Source organism: Cupressus sempervirens, chromosome 8 (assembly GCF_028749045.1).
Source record: "Cupressus sempervirens isolate cs-2001-9-10 chromosome 8, ASM2874904v1, whole genome shotgun sequence".
In the NCBI taxonomy this organism is placed as follows: Eukaryota; Viridiplantae; Streptophyta; class Pinopsida; order Cupressales; family Cupressaceae; genus Cupressus; species Cupressus sempervirens.
Window position 1 is genome coordinate 176653844 of NC_143125.1, and position 19102 is coordinate 176672945.

At 32.9% G+C, this 19102-nt stretch overlaps 2 protein-coding genes across 2 annotated transcripts; both read left to right on the forward strand.

The window, feature by feature from the left end:
• Positions 1-1654: 1654 nt before the first annotated feature.
• On the forward strand, positions 1655-3186 carry LOC149542131 (uncharacterized). The gene has a single exon (XM_089796168.1). It carries the CDS (start codon positions 1855-1857, stop codon positions 2845-2847), a length of 993 nt encoding a protein of 330 aa, XP_089652294.1. The 5' UTR covers positions 1655-1854; the 3' UTR covers positions 2848-3186.
• A 12070-nt stretch (positions 3187-15256) lies between these two features.
• On the forward strand, positions 15257-16805 carry LOC149542132 (RING-H2 finger protein ATL11-like). Its single transcript, XM_089797168.1, has one exon. It carries the CDS (start codon positions 15574-15576, stop codon positions 16303-16305), a length of 732 nt encoding a protein of 243 aa, XP_089653294.1. The 5' UTR covers positions 15257-15573; the 3' UTR covers positions 16306-16805.
• Positions 16806-19102: the final 2297 nt, after the last annotated feature.

Consider the following 19102-nt stretch of genomic DNA (forward strand, 5'->3'; position numbering starts at 1 on the left):
AAATATAGATTTATGAAAAATAATGCCATCTTCCTCTATTCAACATTGACAACTTGTCAATAATTTGCAAGTTGTAGAAATTTTTCAATTAATAGTATGACTTTTGTTATAAAATAGATTTTCCATTTTAAGCATTGCTTTATTTTGTTCTTCATTTACTTTCATTTTTCTTTGCAATCTCTTAGCAAAAATTTTGATAAGTAGCTCAATAAAATCATTTTCATTTTCAAAATATGTATTGGAAGTTTTAGCTTTCAAAATATACTACTACTGTCAATTAGTATAGTGCAATTTTCCTATATTTTCTTTGAAAAAACTTCTTTATCATTGAAAATAATTATTCAATAGGATATAAATACCTTTAGGATTTTAAAAGAAATCAACATAGAATTCAAAAAGATATGAATACCTCTGATTTCTTCTTTCTAATCTGGAAATCATTATACCTCAACAATGTCAACATATACAAATAGGAGAAAAATGACCACATTTCAAAGATAAATCTAGAGAGAATAATATTAGAAAATTGAGATCAAATTGAGAATAACAAACAACATTATCAAAAAAATGAAAACATTAATGACCAAAATTCGAATCAACTAGCTAAAATTTGAGCTTTCTACTTTGAAGAAGAGCTTGTTCTTATAAACAAAGGGTAAAAACAATCCTTCAAATGTGAAGGTAGAAAATAGAAACTATAGTTTGAATTAGAAATTTAGATAATAAGAATAATTTGAATTAGAAATATAGAGGATATATAGAAATATTTAAAAAGTGGGAATGAAGATAAGATTTACTATAGAAAATATAAAATCCGAGAGGGGCCGACAATTTTCCGACAAAAAATTGTCAAATCAGGAGCAAAGCTCCCACATATAAGTCTATCAAAAGTAAAAATGAAAACATCTCATTTATTTTCATGGAGATCATCCACAAACAAGCTTTAGGTACCCAATACAGGGATACGTATCCCTAAAACCTCTTCGGCTAAGAGCTAAGGACTAAGGAGCATCTGCAATGATAAACTTACCCGAGAAACGATCCCAACCTCATCCTTATGATGTCTTCGAGCCTTGCACTTAGCAAAACTTGATCCCTTGTGGGCTCTTTGTGAGCTATTCAACTTCACTAGTAGACCAAAGGCCCATTAACAACATCTAATTTATTTATTTATTTATTTTTAAAGTTTCCACGTTCTTACTTTTTCTATTATTTAATTTAAATAAAAGACACTTTGATATGTCTATAGCTAGCTCACAAAAACAATGACTAGCCAATGATAAAAAAAATAACTTTGATAATCCATGCGAAAAATACTTTATTATTATTAATTGTTAATAGTTTCCCTGATAAGTGGAAGACATTGGTAGGGAGAATTGCAACTAAATCTGATTATGATTTCTTTATCAGTCCGTGAATGACAGGTGTCGGTAAACCATCGTTGGGGATATGCTCAAAGCGCGAAATCTAGTTACCGGTATTGTCGACTTCGCCGCAATAACCGACAAAAAAGGCGGTCAAAATTAATGTCGTTGCGATAAGGACAGAAGGTCGCGATTCGAGGCTAACATTTTGCTCAGCCGGAATAGAGCAATCAGGTATGAATTTGTTTTACCTTGTATGGATTCTTCTGCTTGCGAGATTCCACTAAATTATTCTGGGCCGTTCTTTTGAGCTACCCAACCGCCATTGTATCACAACCCTGCACAATGCGTTTATCAAAAGGCGGAGAGGAAATTAGAGGAAAAATTAAGCTGGAAAGCCACAGGGCGTACCGAGATTATAGAGTTAATGTAAGGCGATCGGTTTGTGAGGATTTCAGTCAACGAAAAGGATGCAAATTGCTAAGAGAAGATGAAGAATTTCACTGAGAACGGGGACTTCTCAGAGCCATCCAATTTTTTCTTGCATTTCAATCGGACCATACTGATCACAGCCATTATTCTCGTATGCGTTTTCTTTTTCATTGCTCTCTTATCCTTGTACGCCCGCCACCGAGCGAGGAGATTGTTCGGGCAAGCGAGTGATGATGGAACGCAGGGTCTTAATCGGGAGGTCATTGGGAGCTTCCCAGTTTTCAGCTACAACAGTGTGAAGGGCCTCAAAGGAAACCCCAAATCCTCCGACTGCGCCGTCTGCCTCGCCGACTTCAAGGAGCACGAGATGTTACGCTTGCTTCCCTACTGTAGACACGCGTTTCATCCAGAGTGCATCGATTTGTGGCTCTCCTCTCACACTACTTGCCCGGTTTGTCGAACGTGCCTCCTGCCCGCTGACGACTCGGCCCCCGCCGTTACCGACTTCGATCTGCTCCGGCCGCCGACGCCGCCGCCGCCCGAGGAAGTAACCGACGTTGTGGACAACGGACATCAACGTACGGATAACGGAAATGAAGAAGCGACGATTGAGAATTCGGGCGGTGATTCAATGGAGTACTCGTTGGTGAGGGTGCGGAAGGAGTTGGAGAAGGGCAGCGAGTGGTATATTGCGAGGGGTGAGAACCTCACGCCCGGTTTGCACTGGAGCTTCAGTTTTGTGGCGAACCGGAGAATTTCGCGGGAGGCGTCGAGTTCAAGCGCGCCGCTGACGTGGTCTAAGATGCGCGAGTCTGCTGGCGACATGGGGCGCAGATCGACGTCGGAAAGGTGGGGGAGTGTTTCTGTACGTCCACCGTCTGTGGAGAGAAGTTTTTCCGAGAGGGTTTCATTTGAGGGGAGAGATGAGATCGGGTCGGAGCAGCAGGATGGGTTGTTCGATGAGGATGTTGAGTTGGTCGACGGGAAGAGACGGAGGAGGAGGCGGGACGGACTCGTTGGACGGATCGGTGTGCTCAATGCAGTCAGATAAAAGCGTGGATAACTAACATTGCCGGATATGGCACTAATCGTTTTTGTGCGCCTCAAGATTGTTTCTGTTTCATTGCAGAGATCTTCGCCTCGGATTTTAAGTGTGGTCGAGTCTACCGGTCGAATAAATGTTGTTAGAAGGATTATGTATATTCGACTTAACTTCTAGCTGCCATGAAAATGAAAACTTAAAAACTAATATTTAAGCTAATATTTAGTCTACATTTGAGGCTTAAATATCACATACTAAATTTCATTCCAACACTAAAAGTATTAAATAGTCAAGGTGACTTATTTTTTCCAAGCTTAATTTTCTCGTGCAATGTGATGTTTAAGAGTGGCCAGCCTAAACGATTTACATTGAAGCTTTAAAAGGAGTATTAGAAGGTGTTTCTATATCTTGTATATTAAAAGATTTATATAAGAAGGGAAGTGTTTATTTGATATTGTAAGTTTGCAATTCCTACTTCCCATATGATAGTAATGAATCCAAGTGAACTTTTGAATTAATCCATGATTAAAGTCTTTTATATAGTTTGATATTTTTTTATAATTAAATTTTTTAATAATTATTTATTTAAACTCTTATTGGCTCCCACCAAAAAATTCATGAAGAAAAATAATTTTTTGAAACTAAAATTAGAAAAATACTTAAAAATCAAATGACAGTGGTATACACTAATATATATTTAAATTCATCTAGATCATTCATTCTCTACTTTTAGGCATTAATAAATTTGTATACTTTTAGGATTAGGTGAACCATGTTAAATCTTTTTGTATTGTGTTCTCTGTTGTGCAATTTATTTATTTTTTGATATTGGTTATATTTGCATGTAATTTTTATTTATGTCCCATTAATTGTAACACTAATAATAAGAGACAACCCCTATGACAAGAAAAGATTGTATTTTCACCACGATTGCAATAGAGATCCCTTGGCTAAATAAATTGAGGTGATATAGAGGATAAGACTATGAAAAGTGTTTGAATTTTGTGACATGATAAAGAGTGATAATTTATCACCTGCCTAAGGTGGAAATGTGATAGAGTGACACATCCACTAAAGGTGGAAATACAAAAGTACCACATGTATACTAGAAGGTGGATCATCCTCCAAGGTAGGTGTTGATGTTGATGAAAGCTCAACCCTACAACTTCCAAGAATCGCCTGCATGCAAACACCTGTCACAGAAAGATAATGAATAAATTACAAAGAGATCAATTCTTATAAAAGGAGATCAAAACCCTAATAAGGTAAAACCTAGGTTGCATGATAACAATTAATAAAAGAATTAATTATTATATGCCTAAAGTTTAACATAAGTAAACTCGAGATAATAAGTGACTTAATAATTAAATCATAATGATTTAATTAATAAGGAAATATCTTATTACTCTAACAGTAGGAAGGCGATTATGCAACATGTCTACTAAAGGTGGATCACCCTAGACAAAGGTGGAAATGAGATAAATTTATAAGCACACCAATGTTTGAAGTCACTCTTGAGGTGGAAAAGTGATAATGTGATACCATGGAAACTATGTTCTCTCTAAGTAAACTTAAGATGGGTAGCTACAACCCAGGAGAATAACATATTAGGTACAACGATTACACACATCAACAAACATGATGGACTCATTAAAATAAAAGCTTTATCTCTATCATTATTACATGCATAACATCCATTATATCTCAATTATTCTAAAATTGGAGAAATTTAAGAAGTGTGGAATCATACAAGATATAACATAGTCTACACTACTCTTGATTTAGTTTTAGAGACCCCTTTACAATTGATATTTATGAGTATATTGCATAAGAGATTGTCAAAGTGAATAATTGCAATATAATTATAATTTTAAAAAAAGAAATCCAATTGAATAGACTTGAGAAAATAACCACTTTTTTAAAAAAATGGCACTCAAATTAGAGTGTTTAAATGAAAGCTATGATTTTTTTTAGTTTCCCTGGGCTGACTTAAAGTACATAAAATGGGCCTACCAAAAAATGAGAATATTTTACCTATACAAATTTGGAGGTAAAAATGATGGGATAGAATCTATAAAAGTTAGGCCCACTTTGATTAGCAAGAACTAATGGCTAAAATTCTATATGTCCAAGGGTTAAAATCTCACCTAACCAAGTGCTTAAGTCAACTCAAGGTTGATGTAGGTTAAGATAAGATAAGATAAATCTATTAATGTCCAACAAAAGACCACCAAGGGTCTAAGAAACTGAGATCATAAAACCAAAGAAGCAAGCAAGAACAAAAAAAACAAAGTAACAAAGGAGCCAACAAGGAGGCAAGAACTAGGGATCCTTCCTCTGTTGAAAGAACTCAAACACTAAACAAGACATATCTGGGCGGGAAGGGCCTCTTGCTTTTCCATCATGAATGTCATTAGAAATGAAAAATTCACTAATGAGACCCTTCTGAAATCTCCCTTTTGTTTTTGTGAATTAGTGGTAGCTTATTACTAAAATGTACACCAAATTCATAAAAAGTGTGGGTTTGAATATATCAAATTATGAATCTGAACTAGCCATTACCTAAGACAACATAACTAAATCATGTATTAACTACCACCTATATGTACCAAGAGCTTTATAATATGAAGGCTTTGGTGGATCACAATCCTTAGATTTAGCATTAATTTCAGGTCTTGGCCATGTGAAGTGAGATTTTGGCCCATAATAAAAGTAGTATCATAAGATTTCTCTTCAATACCATTTGAAGTATGACTAGTGTAAAAAAACATTATGTATTTTTAATTTTATTAAGTACTTCTAAATTTCTCAAAACATTTTTCACTACACTTAAGTATTTACAATTTTTTTTATTTTACATATAAATTCAATGGAGTATTTTGGTTTGCTAATTTATTGAAAGAAATTATTTCATCATGTATGTTTGCAGTGATCTATACTATTCAATTTTTTAGTTTCAATTTTTTTTTCTTGGAAATATTTCTTTAGGCCTTGATTGTCTATACATATACAATACAAGCTTGAATTAATCTTAAAGGAGAGTTGCAAAGCTAGATTGGTATTTATTTTGTAGTGGGCTTTGTTCTTATAACTATCATATTAAAGACATGACAAAAATCTTGTATGGGGAGTTATAATTGTTCATAGTGAGACCATTTCAATGTTGTCAAGAGTGTTCAAGTTTCAGCCATTGAAGTTTTGTAAACTAGTTTGAAATTGATTGGACTCTTTGAGTGAGTGTGCACTCACATATTCATCTAAATTTTTTACCTACAAGGGTTTCTTCAATCCACTTTTTGGTCTCTTTGATTATTATATAATTCTTTTTGTTTCTTTCCTTGTCTTTGTTATAAATTTATTTTAAAGTATAAAATTCTAACTCTTGATTCTTTATGATTAATATTTTCAAGTGGTTGGTTTACATATAGAATATTTCCTATATTTTATAAATGAAAGATATTTAATCTCATTACGCTAAGAGATGTTCTATACAATGGCAACACAAATGCCCAGCAAGGGAATATGCCCAGATTCCTTGTCTATAAAAAGAAAAAGGGAGCAATTACAAACTTCTAACTTAAATATTAAATTATTAAATAAAAAATAATAAAATATTCTTGAAATAATAGCTGGTCGAAATAATAGGAAGCCAAATGGAGGCCAAATTATAGGCTCAAAAAAATAGGGCCTGAAAAAGTAGGACCCAAAAAAATAAGGCCCAAAAAATATGCCCCTAGAAAATAGGGCTGAAATAATTTCAATATGATTTTTTTTAATTTAATATAATTTTGCATGCACATTCATGCTTATTTTTTGTGGGGAGCAAGGAAATTTGAAACAAATTTGTAGAATGTGAAGAGACATCCATTGGGGGATATGAGGAGCCTCTCACAAGTTATAAAACAAAGGCTCCTTATTTCATTTTGATTTTATGTTTTTACAGGAAGGAAGAGGTGGAGATTATTGGAGTACTAGATTGGAGTTTTTGAACGAGAGTAGATTGAAGTTTTGAAATGGTTTTTTTGTAGGTGAGATTTCTATTTTTTATTTAGATGTAGATGTAGATGTAGACTCAAATTAGTTGTGATATTCTACTTTGATTTAGATTTCAATTTTAATTAGTTTCATTTAGATTTAGAATTCTATTCAAATTTGTTTAGGCTTGCATTTAATAGTTTAGTCTTGCATGTTTGATTTAGATTTAGATTTCCATTCAAAATCTATTTTATTTGTATATTTTATAATACTTTTCATTTGCATATTTTAAAACTGCATGTTTCAAATTAGTTTTAGATTTGCATGTTTCATATTAGTTTTAGATTTGCATATTTAAAAATAGTTTCGTTTTGCATGTTTTAAATTTGAATGTTTCATAATAGTTACATTTGCACATTTCAAATTATTTATATTTTCATATTCCAAAGTATAATTTTATGATTAATGTGGATGACAATGCCAACATATCAATACAATTTGTATTTTATTAAAGTTAATGATTTATTTAAAGTAGATGAATCATATATTTAGTATATATTTTATCACTATGAAATTATAAAATAGAAAAACATTCTCAAAATAATAGCTGGCCAAAATAATATGAAGTCAAATGGATGCCAAAATAATAAGGCCTGAAAAAGGGGCCAAAAAATAAGACCCAAAAAAATAAGGCCAAAACAATAAAACCCAAAAAAAAAGGGTTGAAATAATTTCATTAAATTTTTAAATATATTTTTGCATGCACATTCATGCTTTTTTTTTTGTGGGGAGTGGGGGAATTTGAAACAAAGTCATGCAATGTCAAAAGACATCTATTGGGGGATATGAGGAGTCTCTTATAGGTTATAAAACAAATGCTCCTCATTTCATTTCATTTTCATTTTGTGTTTTTACAGGGAAGGAGAGGTGGAGATTATTGGATCTTATTAGAGATTTTGAAGAGGAGTAGATTAAATTTTTGGAGTAATTTTTTGCATGTGAGATTTCTATTTTAATTTTAATTTTTAATTTAGTTATGAATTAGATTTAGATTTAGTTATGAATTTAGATTTAAATGTAGATTTAGTTTCAAAATTAGTTATAATATTCTCCTTTGATTTAGATTTCAATTTCAATAAGTTTCATATAGTTTAGCCTTGCATGTTTGATTTAAATTTAGAATTTAAATTGATTCAAAGTCTATTTGATTTAGATATTTGATAATACATTTCATTTGCACATTTTTAATGTGCATGTTTCAATTTAGTTTTACATTTGCATGTTTCATATTAGTTTTAAAATTTGCATATTTCAAAATGCTTTTAGTTTGCATTTTTTAGATTTCTATGTTTCACAATAGTTTTATATTTGCATGTTTCAAAATATTTATATTTTTCATGTTTCATAATTAAATTTTATCATTAATGTAGATGGCAAGGTCCTCTTATCAATAAATTTTTTATTTTATTTAAGTTAACAATTAATTTAAAATAAACGAATCATATATTTAGTTTATATTTTGTCATTATTTAATTAGATTATGTATGTGTTTTATTTAAATATTTTTCATAGTATATATAGGTTTTTATTAATATTTATGTTTGTAATGTTTGAAAAGTGGAAGGCAATGCCACCATATTTCAAACATTACAATATAACTATTTCATTTGAAATAGTTTTGATTTTGATTTATGTTATTTTGAACATTATTCATTTGAAAGAATTTATGTTAATTATTAATACTATTTTATTCTAATTATTTTTGTATGTTGATGTTTATTTATAAGTTTGCAGGTTACTATTTGAGTTATGGATGCCTCGAATAGAGAGTCAAACATTATTTGATACTAGCCTAACTACTTCAATGACCTCAAATGATTTCTTTGAGACTGAGTTTGACAAATGCCTACAAATAATTAAAGAGACGTGCACTGTAACTATAATTAAAGTTGTGGAGAATGCAATATTTCCAATTGACTATGTTGAGGAAATGGAAAGAATGCATATGAAAGATGCATAAAATTCCTACGAGATACATCTACAAAAGTGGATGGATTTCCCTCAAAGATGAAAGAAGTCTTTCACAATCATTGTCCAAATAAAGGTTGCAAAAGAATTGTAATCATTGAAGAATGTGACATGTATTTACACCATTATAGAGATTTTTTTTTGTATATAGTTCATTCTTGTCTCTGGTTTCAAAATTTTACTTCTAATTAGTTGTATTGGAAATTTTCTTTCCCCATTATTCTATGTAACTTTCATGAAGAAGAGAATAAGGAAAAATAAATTTATTGTTTTACAAAACATTTCTTCAATGGATGTGGCTGCTAAATATGTTAATTAAGAAATAAAATCATAAGTCTAAATAGATGTCCTTCATGATATGCATATTTATTGATTACAATTCTTAATCATTGCAATAAAAATTATATTAGCATTATTAAAAAATCAACAATATATAATGTTCACACATCACCATGGAGAAATAATTTCCATAAAATTGATTCTTTTATATTCTTTCACACTTTTTAAATCATGTCTAAATAGTTGTGTTGGGACTTTGAATTTCCCTTTCATGAATTAAAATTTCTCCACTATTCGAGTCATTTGTATAACATATATCCAAAATTTAACCATAGTTATACTCCAAATACTCCAACACTACACCTAAATCTCATACTTCCCTTAACCATGTCACTTATTTTACTGTAAAATTTAACCACTTATTAACCCTAAACATAACACCAAGTGTCATATAAATGAAATTGTAAACCTTGGATCCTAACTCTAACTCTTACTCTATATATGACTGTACTAAGCATTTAGTAAATTATACATCATAACCTAACCCTATATGTACTAGTAAGTTTAGAAATAATAATATTATTTTATAAGTGGAATATATATATATATATATATACAGAGAGAGAGAGAGAGAGAGAGAGAGAGAGAGAGAGAGAGAGAGAGAGAGAGAGATTAGCGGTGTATCTAGAGAGCTTAAAGGGAGAGAGATTAGGAGGTGTATCTAGATATTAGAGAGAGGTATTAGGGGTGTATCTAGAGAATAGAGAGAGAGAGAGAGAGAGAGAGAGAGAGAGAGAGAGAGAGAGAGAGAGAGATTAGAGGGTGTATTTAGATAGGGAGTGATATTACTGGGTGAAGTGAGAGAGAGAGAGAGAGAGAGGATGGGAGGGAGGGATTACATTATTAAAAAGGTTAATAACTTGTATCACAATAACACTAATCATGGGCACTATAATATAACTAACCCACATAAAAAATTTAACCTGACAATTACCCTAACACTAAGGTAAAGTGTAATAATAACACTAATATCGATTATAATATAATTAGTAACCCAAAATAACCTTAACTGCAATAATAACACAAACCCTAACTCTAACTCTAATTCTAACTTGAACTCTAACTCTAACCCTAATTATAACCCTAATCCTAATTCTAACCCTAACCTTAACCCTAACTTGACTCTAACTCTAACTCTAATTCTACCCCTAACCCTAACCTTAACCCTTTATAACCCTAACTCTAATCCTAATTCTAACCCTAAGCCTAATTCTAGCCCTAACCCTAAGCCTTACTATAACTCTAATCCTAATTCTAATTCTAACTCTAACGTTAATTCTAACCCTAAACCTAATCCTAATTTTAACCCATATTCTAACTCTAACCCTAACTCTAACTTTAACTCTATCTCTAACCCTAATCCTAACCCTAACCCTAACCCTAATTCTAACCCTAACTATAACTATTACTAACACTAATTGTAACCCTAACCCTAACACTAACCCTAACCCTAACCCTAACCCTAAATCTAACCCTAACCCTATCCCTAATCCTAACCCTAACACTTTATATAACACTAATCCTAACCCAAACACTATATGTAACTTTAACTCTAACTCTAACCCTAATTCTAATCCTAACCCTAACCCTAATTCTAACCTTAACTCTAGTTCTCTAACCCTAACTCTAACCCTAAATCTAACCCTAACTCCAACCCTAACCCTAAATCTAACCCTAACCCCAACTCTATCTCCAACTTTAACTATAACTCTAACTTTGTCCCTAACTCCAACTCTAATTCTAACCCTAACCCTAGCCTCAATTCTAGCTCCAATTCTAACCCTAACTCTAATCCTAATTATAACTCTAACATTAACACTAACACTAATTGTAACCCTAACCCTAACTCTAATTGTAACCTTGTGTTAACCCTAAGCCTAACCCTAATTCTAATCCTAACCTTAACTCTAACCCTTGTTCTAACTCTAATTCTAACTCTAACTCTAGCTCAAACCCTAACTCTAAATCTAACCCTAACCCTAATTCTAGCCCTAACCCTAATTCTTACCCATACCCTAACCCTAACTCTAACTCAATCTCTAACCCTAATTATATTTGTAACCCTAATTCTAACTCCAACTCTAATTCTACCCCTAACCCTAACCCTAACCTATATAACCCTAACTCTAATCCCAATTCTAACCCTAACCCCAATTCTAGACCTAACCCTAACCTAATTCTAACCCTAACTATAACTCTTATCCTAACTTTAACCCTAACTATAACTCCAACTCTAATTCTCACCCTAACCCTAACATTAATTCTAATCCTAACTAACTCTAATGCTAATTCTAATCCTAATCCTAATCCTAACCTTAATTCTAACCCTAAATCTAACTCTAACTCTAGCTCTAACCATATCTCTAATTTTGATGCTACCCCTAATTCTAACCCTAACTCTTACTCTAACTCTAACTCTAATTGTAACTCTAACCCTAACATTCACTCTAACCCTAACTCTAACTCTAAACTTACCCCTAATCCTAACCCTAATATTATATATAACTCTAACCCTAACCCTAATTCTAATCCTAATCCTAACCCTAACTCTAACTGTAATGAACTTGATTTGGGGTCCATTTATTTCTGACTTAATCTCTTATTTGTATCCTTTGCATTATATTTTCTCCGATATCTTCATGTTACTAACCAGTAATCTTCTCTTCAATATTCGATGGTCCTCTAGTTTGTATATCATCACTTTTGAATAAGTATGAACGTCTCCACCTTCTCCTTAACATCCACTACAATTACGTTGCGATCCTGTCCAATGAATTTGGTGACTATATTATTGGTTTTGAAGGCCTGCAAATGCTTTAACTTTAATGATTTTTCTTTGTGTTGCATGTTATGATTAAGGGTGTTGTGATTGACTAAACCATATGAATATCAAAGAATTGAATGTATAACTTGTTATCACTAAAACCATTTGGTCATGTAATTGATTGCGTGTAGTTTCTTGTCATCTTATTCCATTTTATCTGAACTATTTATACAGAGCACAGAGAGATCATGTTGAATATCCTGATGTGCTTGCTAATGTATATTATTACTGTCATAGTTCTCTTTACTAATATTTTCATTATAATTAGTTACTAATAGTATCTATATTCAAATGTGATAATAGTTAGATATATTATCATCTATAGATTTATAATGTAATTATAACATATAACGTATTATATATTATATTAATAATATCATTATTCATAATACTATTATGTAGTATATTTATTTGTATATTATTTACAATAATATGTAATTCTCAATTATATTATAATATTATCCAATGTAAGTGCGTTATAAAATTATTATGTGTTTGATATCATTTATAATCAACTTATTTATTTGTTATTTAATATAATATTTTACATTACAACTATGCTATAATCTTATATATTATTTTATATTGTCAAATATATCATCATTATAATGGATTATAATATTATTATTCTTAATTATTATCATTTTATAATATGTTATTCAAATATTCATATATCCTTAAATTTGGGCTCATGACACTAACCCTAACCCTAAATCTAACCAGGTAAGTCTAAAACCTAACCCCAAATCTAACCCTGACCCCAACTCTATCTCTAACTTTAACTCTAACTCTAACTTGAACCCTAACTCTAGCCCTAACCCTAACCCTACCCCTATCCCCAATTCTAACCCTAACTTTAATTCTAACTTTACCTTTAACTCTAACTCTTATACTAACACTAGAACACTAACACTGCCTCTAATTTTAACTCTAACTCTAGTTGTAACCCTAACTCTAATGCTAACCCTAACACTAACACTAACCCTAACCCTAACCCTAACTCTAATTCTAACCCTATCCTTAATTCTAACCCTAAATATAACCCTAACTCTCACTCTAACCCTTATTCTAAATCTAATTCTAACTCTATCTCTAACTCTAACTCTCTAACTCTAACCCTAACTCTTATTCTAACCCTAACCCTTTTTCTAACCCTAACCCTAACCCTAATTGTATTTGTAACCCTAATTCTAGCCCTCGCCCTAATTCTTACCCTTACCCTAACCCTAACCCTAACTCTAATCCTAACTATATTTGTGACCCTAAGTCTAACTCTAACCCTAATCCTAACTCTAACTCTAATTCTAAACCTAACCCTAACCCTAACCCTAACCCTAACTCAAACCCTAATTGTAACTCTAACCCTGACCCTAACTCTAGTTCTAATTGTAACCCTAACTCTAATTCAAACCATATCCCTCACCCTAATTTTAATCCTAATGCTAACCTTAACGCTAACTCTAACCCTAATCCTAACCTTAACACTAACCTTAACGACAAACATAACTCTACCCCTAACTCTAACCCTAAATCTAACTCTACCATAATTGGACTAACCATAACCCTAATCTTGACTTTAATCTTGACTGAAACCCTAATCCTAACTATAACTCTAACCTTAACTTCGACTCAAACCCTAACCTTAACCCTAGCCCTACTAAAATCCTAACCCTAACCCTAACCATAACTCTAACACTAACCTTAACCATGAGCATAACTCTAACACTAACCTTAACCATAAATATAACTCTACCCCTAACTCTAACCCTAACCCTAACTTTAATCCCAACTCAAACCCTAACCCTAATCATAACTCTAACCTTAACCTTGACTTAAGACCTAAACCTAACCCTAACCCTAACCCTAACCCTAGCCCTATAATAACCCTAACCCTAACCCTAACTATAACCCTAACTCTAACCCTAAACTTAACCATGAGCATAACTCTAACCCTAACCTTAACCATAAACATAACTCTGCCCCTAACTCTAACCCTAAATCTAACTCTACCACAATTGGACTTTAACCCTAACCCTAACTTTAATCTTGACTTAAAACCTAATCCTAACTCTAACCTTAACCCTGACTTAAGCCCTAACCTTAACCATGACCATAACTCTAACCCTAACCTTAACCATAAGCATAACTCTAATCTGAACCTTAACCATAACTCTATCAATAACCCTAACTATAACCATAACTCAAACCCTAACCCTAACTCCAACCCTAACTCTAATGCTAACCCTAACCCTAATTCTATCCCTAAGGTTAATATTAATTGTAATGGTAACTCTGTCCTTAACCATATATCTATGTTTGACTATAACATTTTACATTACAATATCCCAAAAATAAAATATTTTTTTTCAAATCTAAATTAAACCCCATATATTAAATTTTAAAAAATAAATTTTGAAGCATAATTTTATAGTAACTTTATGCAACTCTAATTAAAAATTAATTAACAATTTTATAATAACTTTTATCAAAATATAAATAAAAAGTAAATGTTTTTACTATTGCTCCACAGCTGCCGCTAGCTTATATATACCTATATATATATTACGTAGAGAACAATCGTTCTCGAGGCGCCTATTTTCATAAATCTCATTGCAATTAAAATAACCTTGAGATTAAATAAAAATAGACACCTCGATTACTCTCGGTGTTATATATATATATATATATATATATATATATATATATATGAATTAGTTTTAATGTCAACAATAGTCATCTAACTTATCTTTAAACTAGAATACCATGATAAACAAGTTCTTAATCAATGCACAAATATTATCTTTAAGAAATTTGAAGTCAAGTATCTTGTAATTATTCTTACATCAATTATATTACTTTACTTAATAATTATTTATATCAATCTTAATCAAAGTTAATGTCATGTTGACTATCGTAGATTATAATGTTATGTGATTGCTTTATTGCAACCATATTTTATAAAAAGTGTGTTGAACAAAACAATTAAACTTCAACTTTTGGAATTATGTGTGTGTGGAAAGATTCTAGAACTTGTTTATCACGAAGGCTCATGGAAAACGAATATATTTAAGACAGAGATAAGACTTATTTTGTAGAAACAAATTAAAATGTAGAATTTTATAATTCAGAATTTCTTTGTAGCGAATCAAATGTCATGTTTTGTGGAATATTAAATTTGAAGGTTTTAGCCGACCCTTATCATAAAAAACCAATGATTGAGGGACGAAATATAATTTTAGAAGCTCGTTTCAAAATTACCCGATTGACACATTTATATTTTACAGAAAATAATGTCGGCAGTAACTACGAGTCAGAAACCTACTATTCTTTGAGACGGCTTTTAAAATTTTCAGGACTGCTCATAAAGGAAAATCGTCGGTAGGAAGACTGTAACTAGAATTTCGTGACCATTTATTTTCACCCAAAAACCCTAAATTTATTTGGGCGAGGCAGAACTGGGAGGGGTGTTTTCTGGTGAAAACATCTTGAAATTGATCTTGTCGCTTGCTTTGTCCATTGAAGAGAATGCCTTTACAATAGCCCGGTTTAAGAGAATTTGCAGGAATCAAATGGAATTGAATCTGAGCTCAATTAGGGCCTTGAAGATAGTGAAATTGGGAGACGATAAAAGCCCCGTTGATGATGACGAAAATGAGGAACAGCCCTACAATTTCACTGTGCGTTTCGATCCGGCCATATTGACAACTATCATTGTGCTGTTTTGCATCTTCTGCTTCATTGCAATCATCTCCATCTTCATCCGCCGTCGAAGGGCGAATTTGCAGGTGGGAAGAGCTTTCCGGCGAGCCGATGTGGGAAATTGGGCGGCGGCAGAGGGTTTGGATCGGACGGTGATCGAGAGCTTTCCAGTTTTCAAGTACAGTCGGGTGAAGGGGCTAAAAGCTCAGGCTTGTGCTGTGTGCCTCGCCGACTTCAAGGAGCCCGAGATGCTTCGGCTGCTTCCCAATTGCATCCACGCCTTCCATCCAGAGTGCATCGATAAGTGGCTCTTCTCCCACACTACTTGTCCCGTTTGCCGGACCTGCCTTCTGCCCGGCGGCGATTCCGATTTCGTCGGTGTCCAACTGCAGCCGACTGACGACGGACTGAGGGTTTCGAATGATGAAGCCACGAATAGGGCTTCGACGGGGCAATCGTTGCTTCCGTCTACTTCCAATGGCCCGTCGGCGATCTCCAAGCCGGGCGACGAAGACCAGAGATCGAGATCTGACAGATCGGGGAGCATTTCCGTGCATATGCCCTCGTTGGCAAGAAGTTCTTCTGAGCGAACTGCGTCATAAGACGGAAATTGAGTTGGATCTGTACAGAATTGTGACAAGGATTGAGGGGAAGAGACGGGCCTGAGGGTCGATCTGGTAACCCCAGGCATCCGGATCAATGTGGGCATGGCAGTTAAAAGGATTTTAAAATGCGGCTGAAGACATCTGCAAATAGCTCTCTCTTGATCTGGAGCCGTTCATATTGCTTAGAAATAAGAGATCTCCGAGCTTCCTCTTGTAAATAGCTCTCTCTCGTGAAGATTGCACTGCCTATACTTAAAATAAGAGATCTCGGAGCTTCCTTCGCATTTTGCCGAAACCACTGGCCCGTGGAATGGAAAAACCCCAAAAACGGGGCAGCAGGACAGTGAAACAGAGCAGCAGGGCAGAGAAACAGAGCATCTGATTGAGTAGAGCTAATTTGATTTGACAAGGTTACTTGGATTGGTCTTAGTATTGTATTGTATATTGTCTTTGAGCCTTGCTCTTGAACATTGTGAATATCAGCCACAGATTTACAATTTTGTAGGACTTAGAAAAGTGTACAAATATGAGATACTGTTAATTTACGTGATGTGAGCCTCTAATCTCCCATTAGCTGATTTCGTAGGTTTTAATTGCTTAATGCTAACTGCTATTCGAATTAATATTTTTGGTAAATATAATAGCTGTTTGGTCTTCACTTAGCAAGTTCAATATTTTATCTTAATAACGTTTCAAATGCTATTGGTATATCAACTTTTATATGTTTTATTTATGTACAAAAGATTCAGTTCATTCCATTTTATATGGTATCGATGAGGAGGTTATGGGAGAATGTGTAACACTCTACCAATGGAACTTGAGAGAACAAGTCATCTAGCTACTACAAGTTCATGTAATTTTTTTTAACAATGATATATGCACTATTTATAAAACTCAAAACATTTGTTTACAAAACTCAAATATGAGTTTACTAACCAACCTAGGTCTTCACAAGTTCCCTAACATTATTAATAAAGCAACATCATCAAACATATTTACATATGTGAAGATATACTTGAATTGTGAAATTTATTAGTCGATGATCATTTTAATGTTCATAACTTAGTTAAACGTAAGTTAATCAACTATTCCTATTTGAATTATTGACTCAAGCTATTATTTCAAAACTAATCACTTAATTCATTACCTCCACTAGTCTATTCTTGATATTAGTTGTTGGAGTTGATGAAAGATCAACCCCACAGCTCCTAAGAATCACCTGCATGCAACACCTATTACAGAAAGAGATGAGCAAAAGCTATGGAGTTTAGAATTCCCAGATCCACAAATGAGACATTTTTTATGAACAAAAAATAGATTGCTATTATCAAAAGTGAATCAATTATTACAAAGATATCAATCTTTATAAAGGAGATCAAAACCCTAAAAGGCAAAACTTAGGTTGCATGATAATAACTAATAAAAAAATTAATTATTATATGCCCAAAGTTTAGCTTAAGTAAACTAGAGATAATAAGTGACTTAATAACTAAATCAATATGATTTAATTAATAAAAAATACTTTGATTTAATTAATAAATCATACTTTATTACTCTAACACCCCTCCCCCTTCCCCACCAAGATAAACTTAGAGAGTAGCTAAAAATCTAGAAACTACTACTAAGAGTAAATTTGGGTCACGATAACAATGCTTGATGAGGTACCCAAGCACAACCAAATCTCTGAAAATAAGAGAAATATAGAAAACCACATGGGAAAAGCCCACCTCCAAAAAGAGAAGGAAAACATGTTGAAAGAAACTAGTGAGGGAATAAAGAAGCCTCCAAACTAGGGAATGTCTCAAAAGATAGGAACAAAAGAGATGACCATGAAGAACACTACCGAAGCATGTAGAAGTTGCAAAATTTTGTCAAAAGTAACCATTGATTTGAAGAACCTCCATTGAACTAGTACTTGATCAAGTAGATAAGACTATAATCTACATCAAATCAAGAGGTACACAAACAAAAATAATTGAACTCGAAGATATAGATGACATGAAACACCAAAACCTGAAGAGTTGATCAATCAAACATGGAAGGATGCAACCAAAGTAAGAACAAAAAGAAAAGTATCTATATGGTAAATGATATATCTCACTGAAATGCATAGGTACCCAACCACTGCATCTACCTAGAATATAGGAACAAATAAAGAATACATAGCTCACTCCATTGAACCAAGGAAGCATGAGAAACAATAGAAGAATCCCCCTAATGCAGACAAGGGTAAGGTGACAAGCAACTGAAAAAGTGGGTCAATAGAACTACATTTCAAGGAATCACAATCATGATTCACAAAATAAAACATATGTGTGTACTGAGGTGATCAATCTCAAACACTGCATGAGGCTAATGTCATGAAAGAGACACTAACTAGAGAAAGGGAAATGGGAAACATAGACAAAACATCAACCCCCTATGACACTTTAATCAAAGTAGTGTATATACAATAAGGCACAAGATATGTTGAATCCCAAGAATACAATAATCTATATGAGTGTCCTTAGATGACACTACTTGAATCAACAGGCAAAACAAGGCAAAACAACTAAAACAAAAATACAGATGGAATATGTCACTTTATCTTAGTGTATTTGCAAGAATGCATGCAAATGATGTCTAAATAGACCAAAAGAGACATAAGGCTAATACAATAGATAGTACAGACCATGACGAATCATCTCAAGCAAGAAATCAATCTCCGAACCTAAAACTACCAAGATATCCACCATAATGCAAAAATGCAAAAAAAATGAATAGAATGTGCCTGGAGTATAATCTAGAAAAACAA

Bases quoted from the DNA above. Each gene is read 5' to 3' on its own strand.
- LOC149542131 (XM_089796168.1), top strand. From the start codon at position 1,855: ATGAAGAATTTCACTGAGAACGGGGACTTCTCAGAGCCATCCAATTTT.
- LOC149542132 (XM_089797168.1), top strand. From the start codon at position 15,574: ATGGAATTGAATCTGAGCTCAATTAGGGCCTTGAAGATAGTGAAATTG.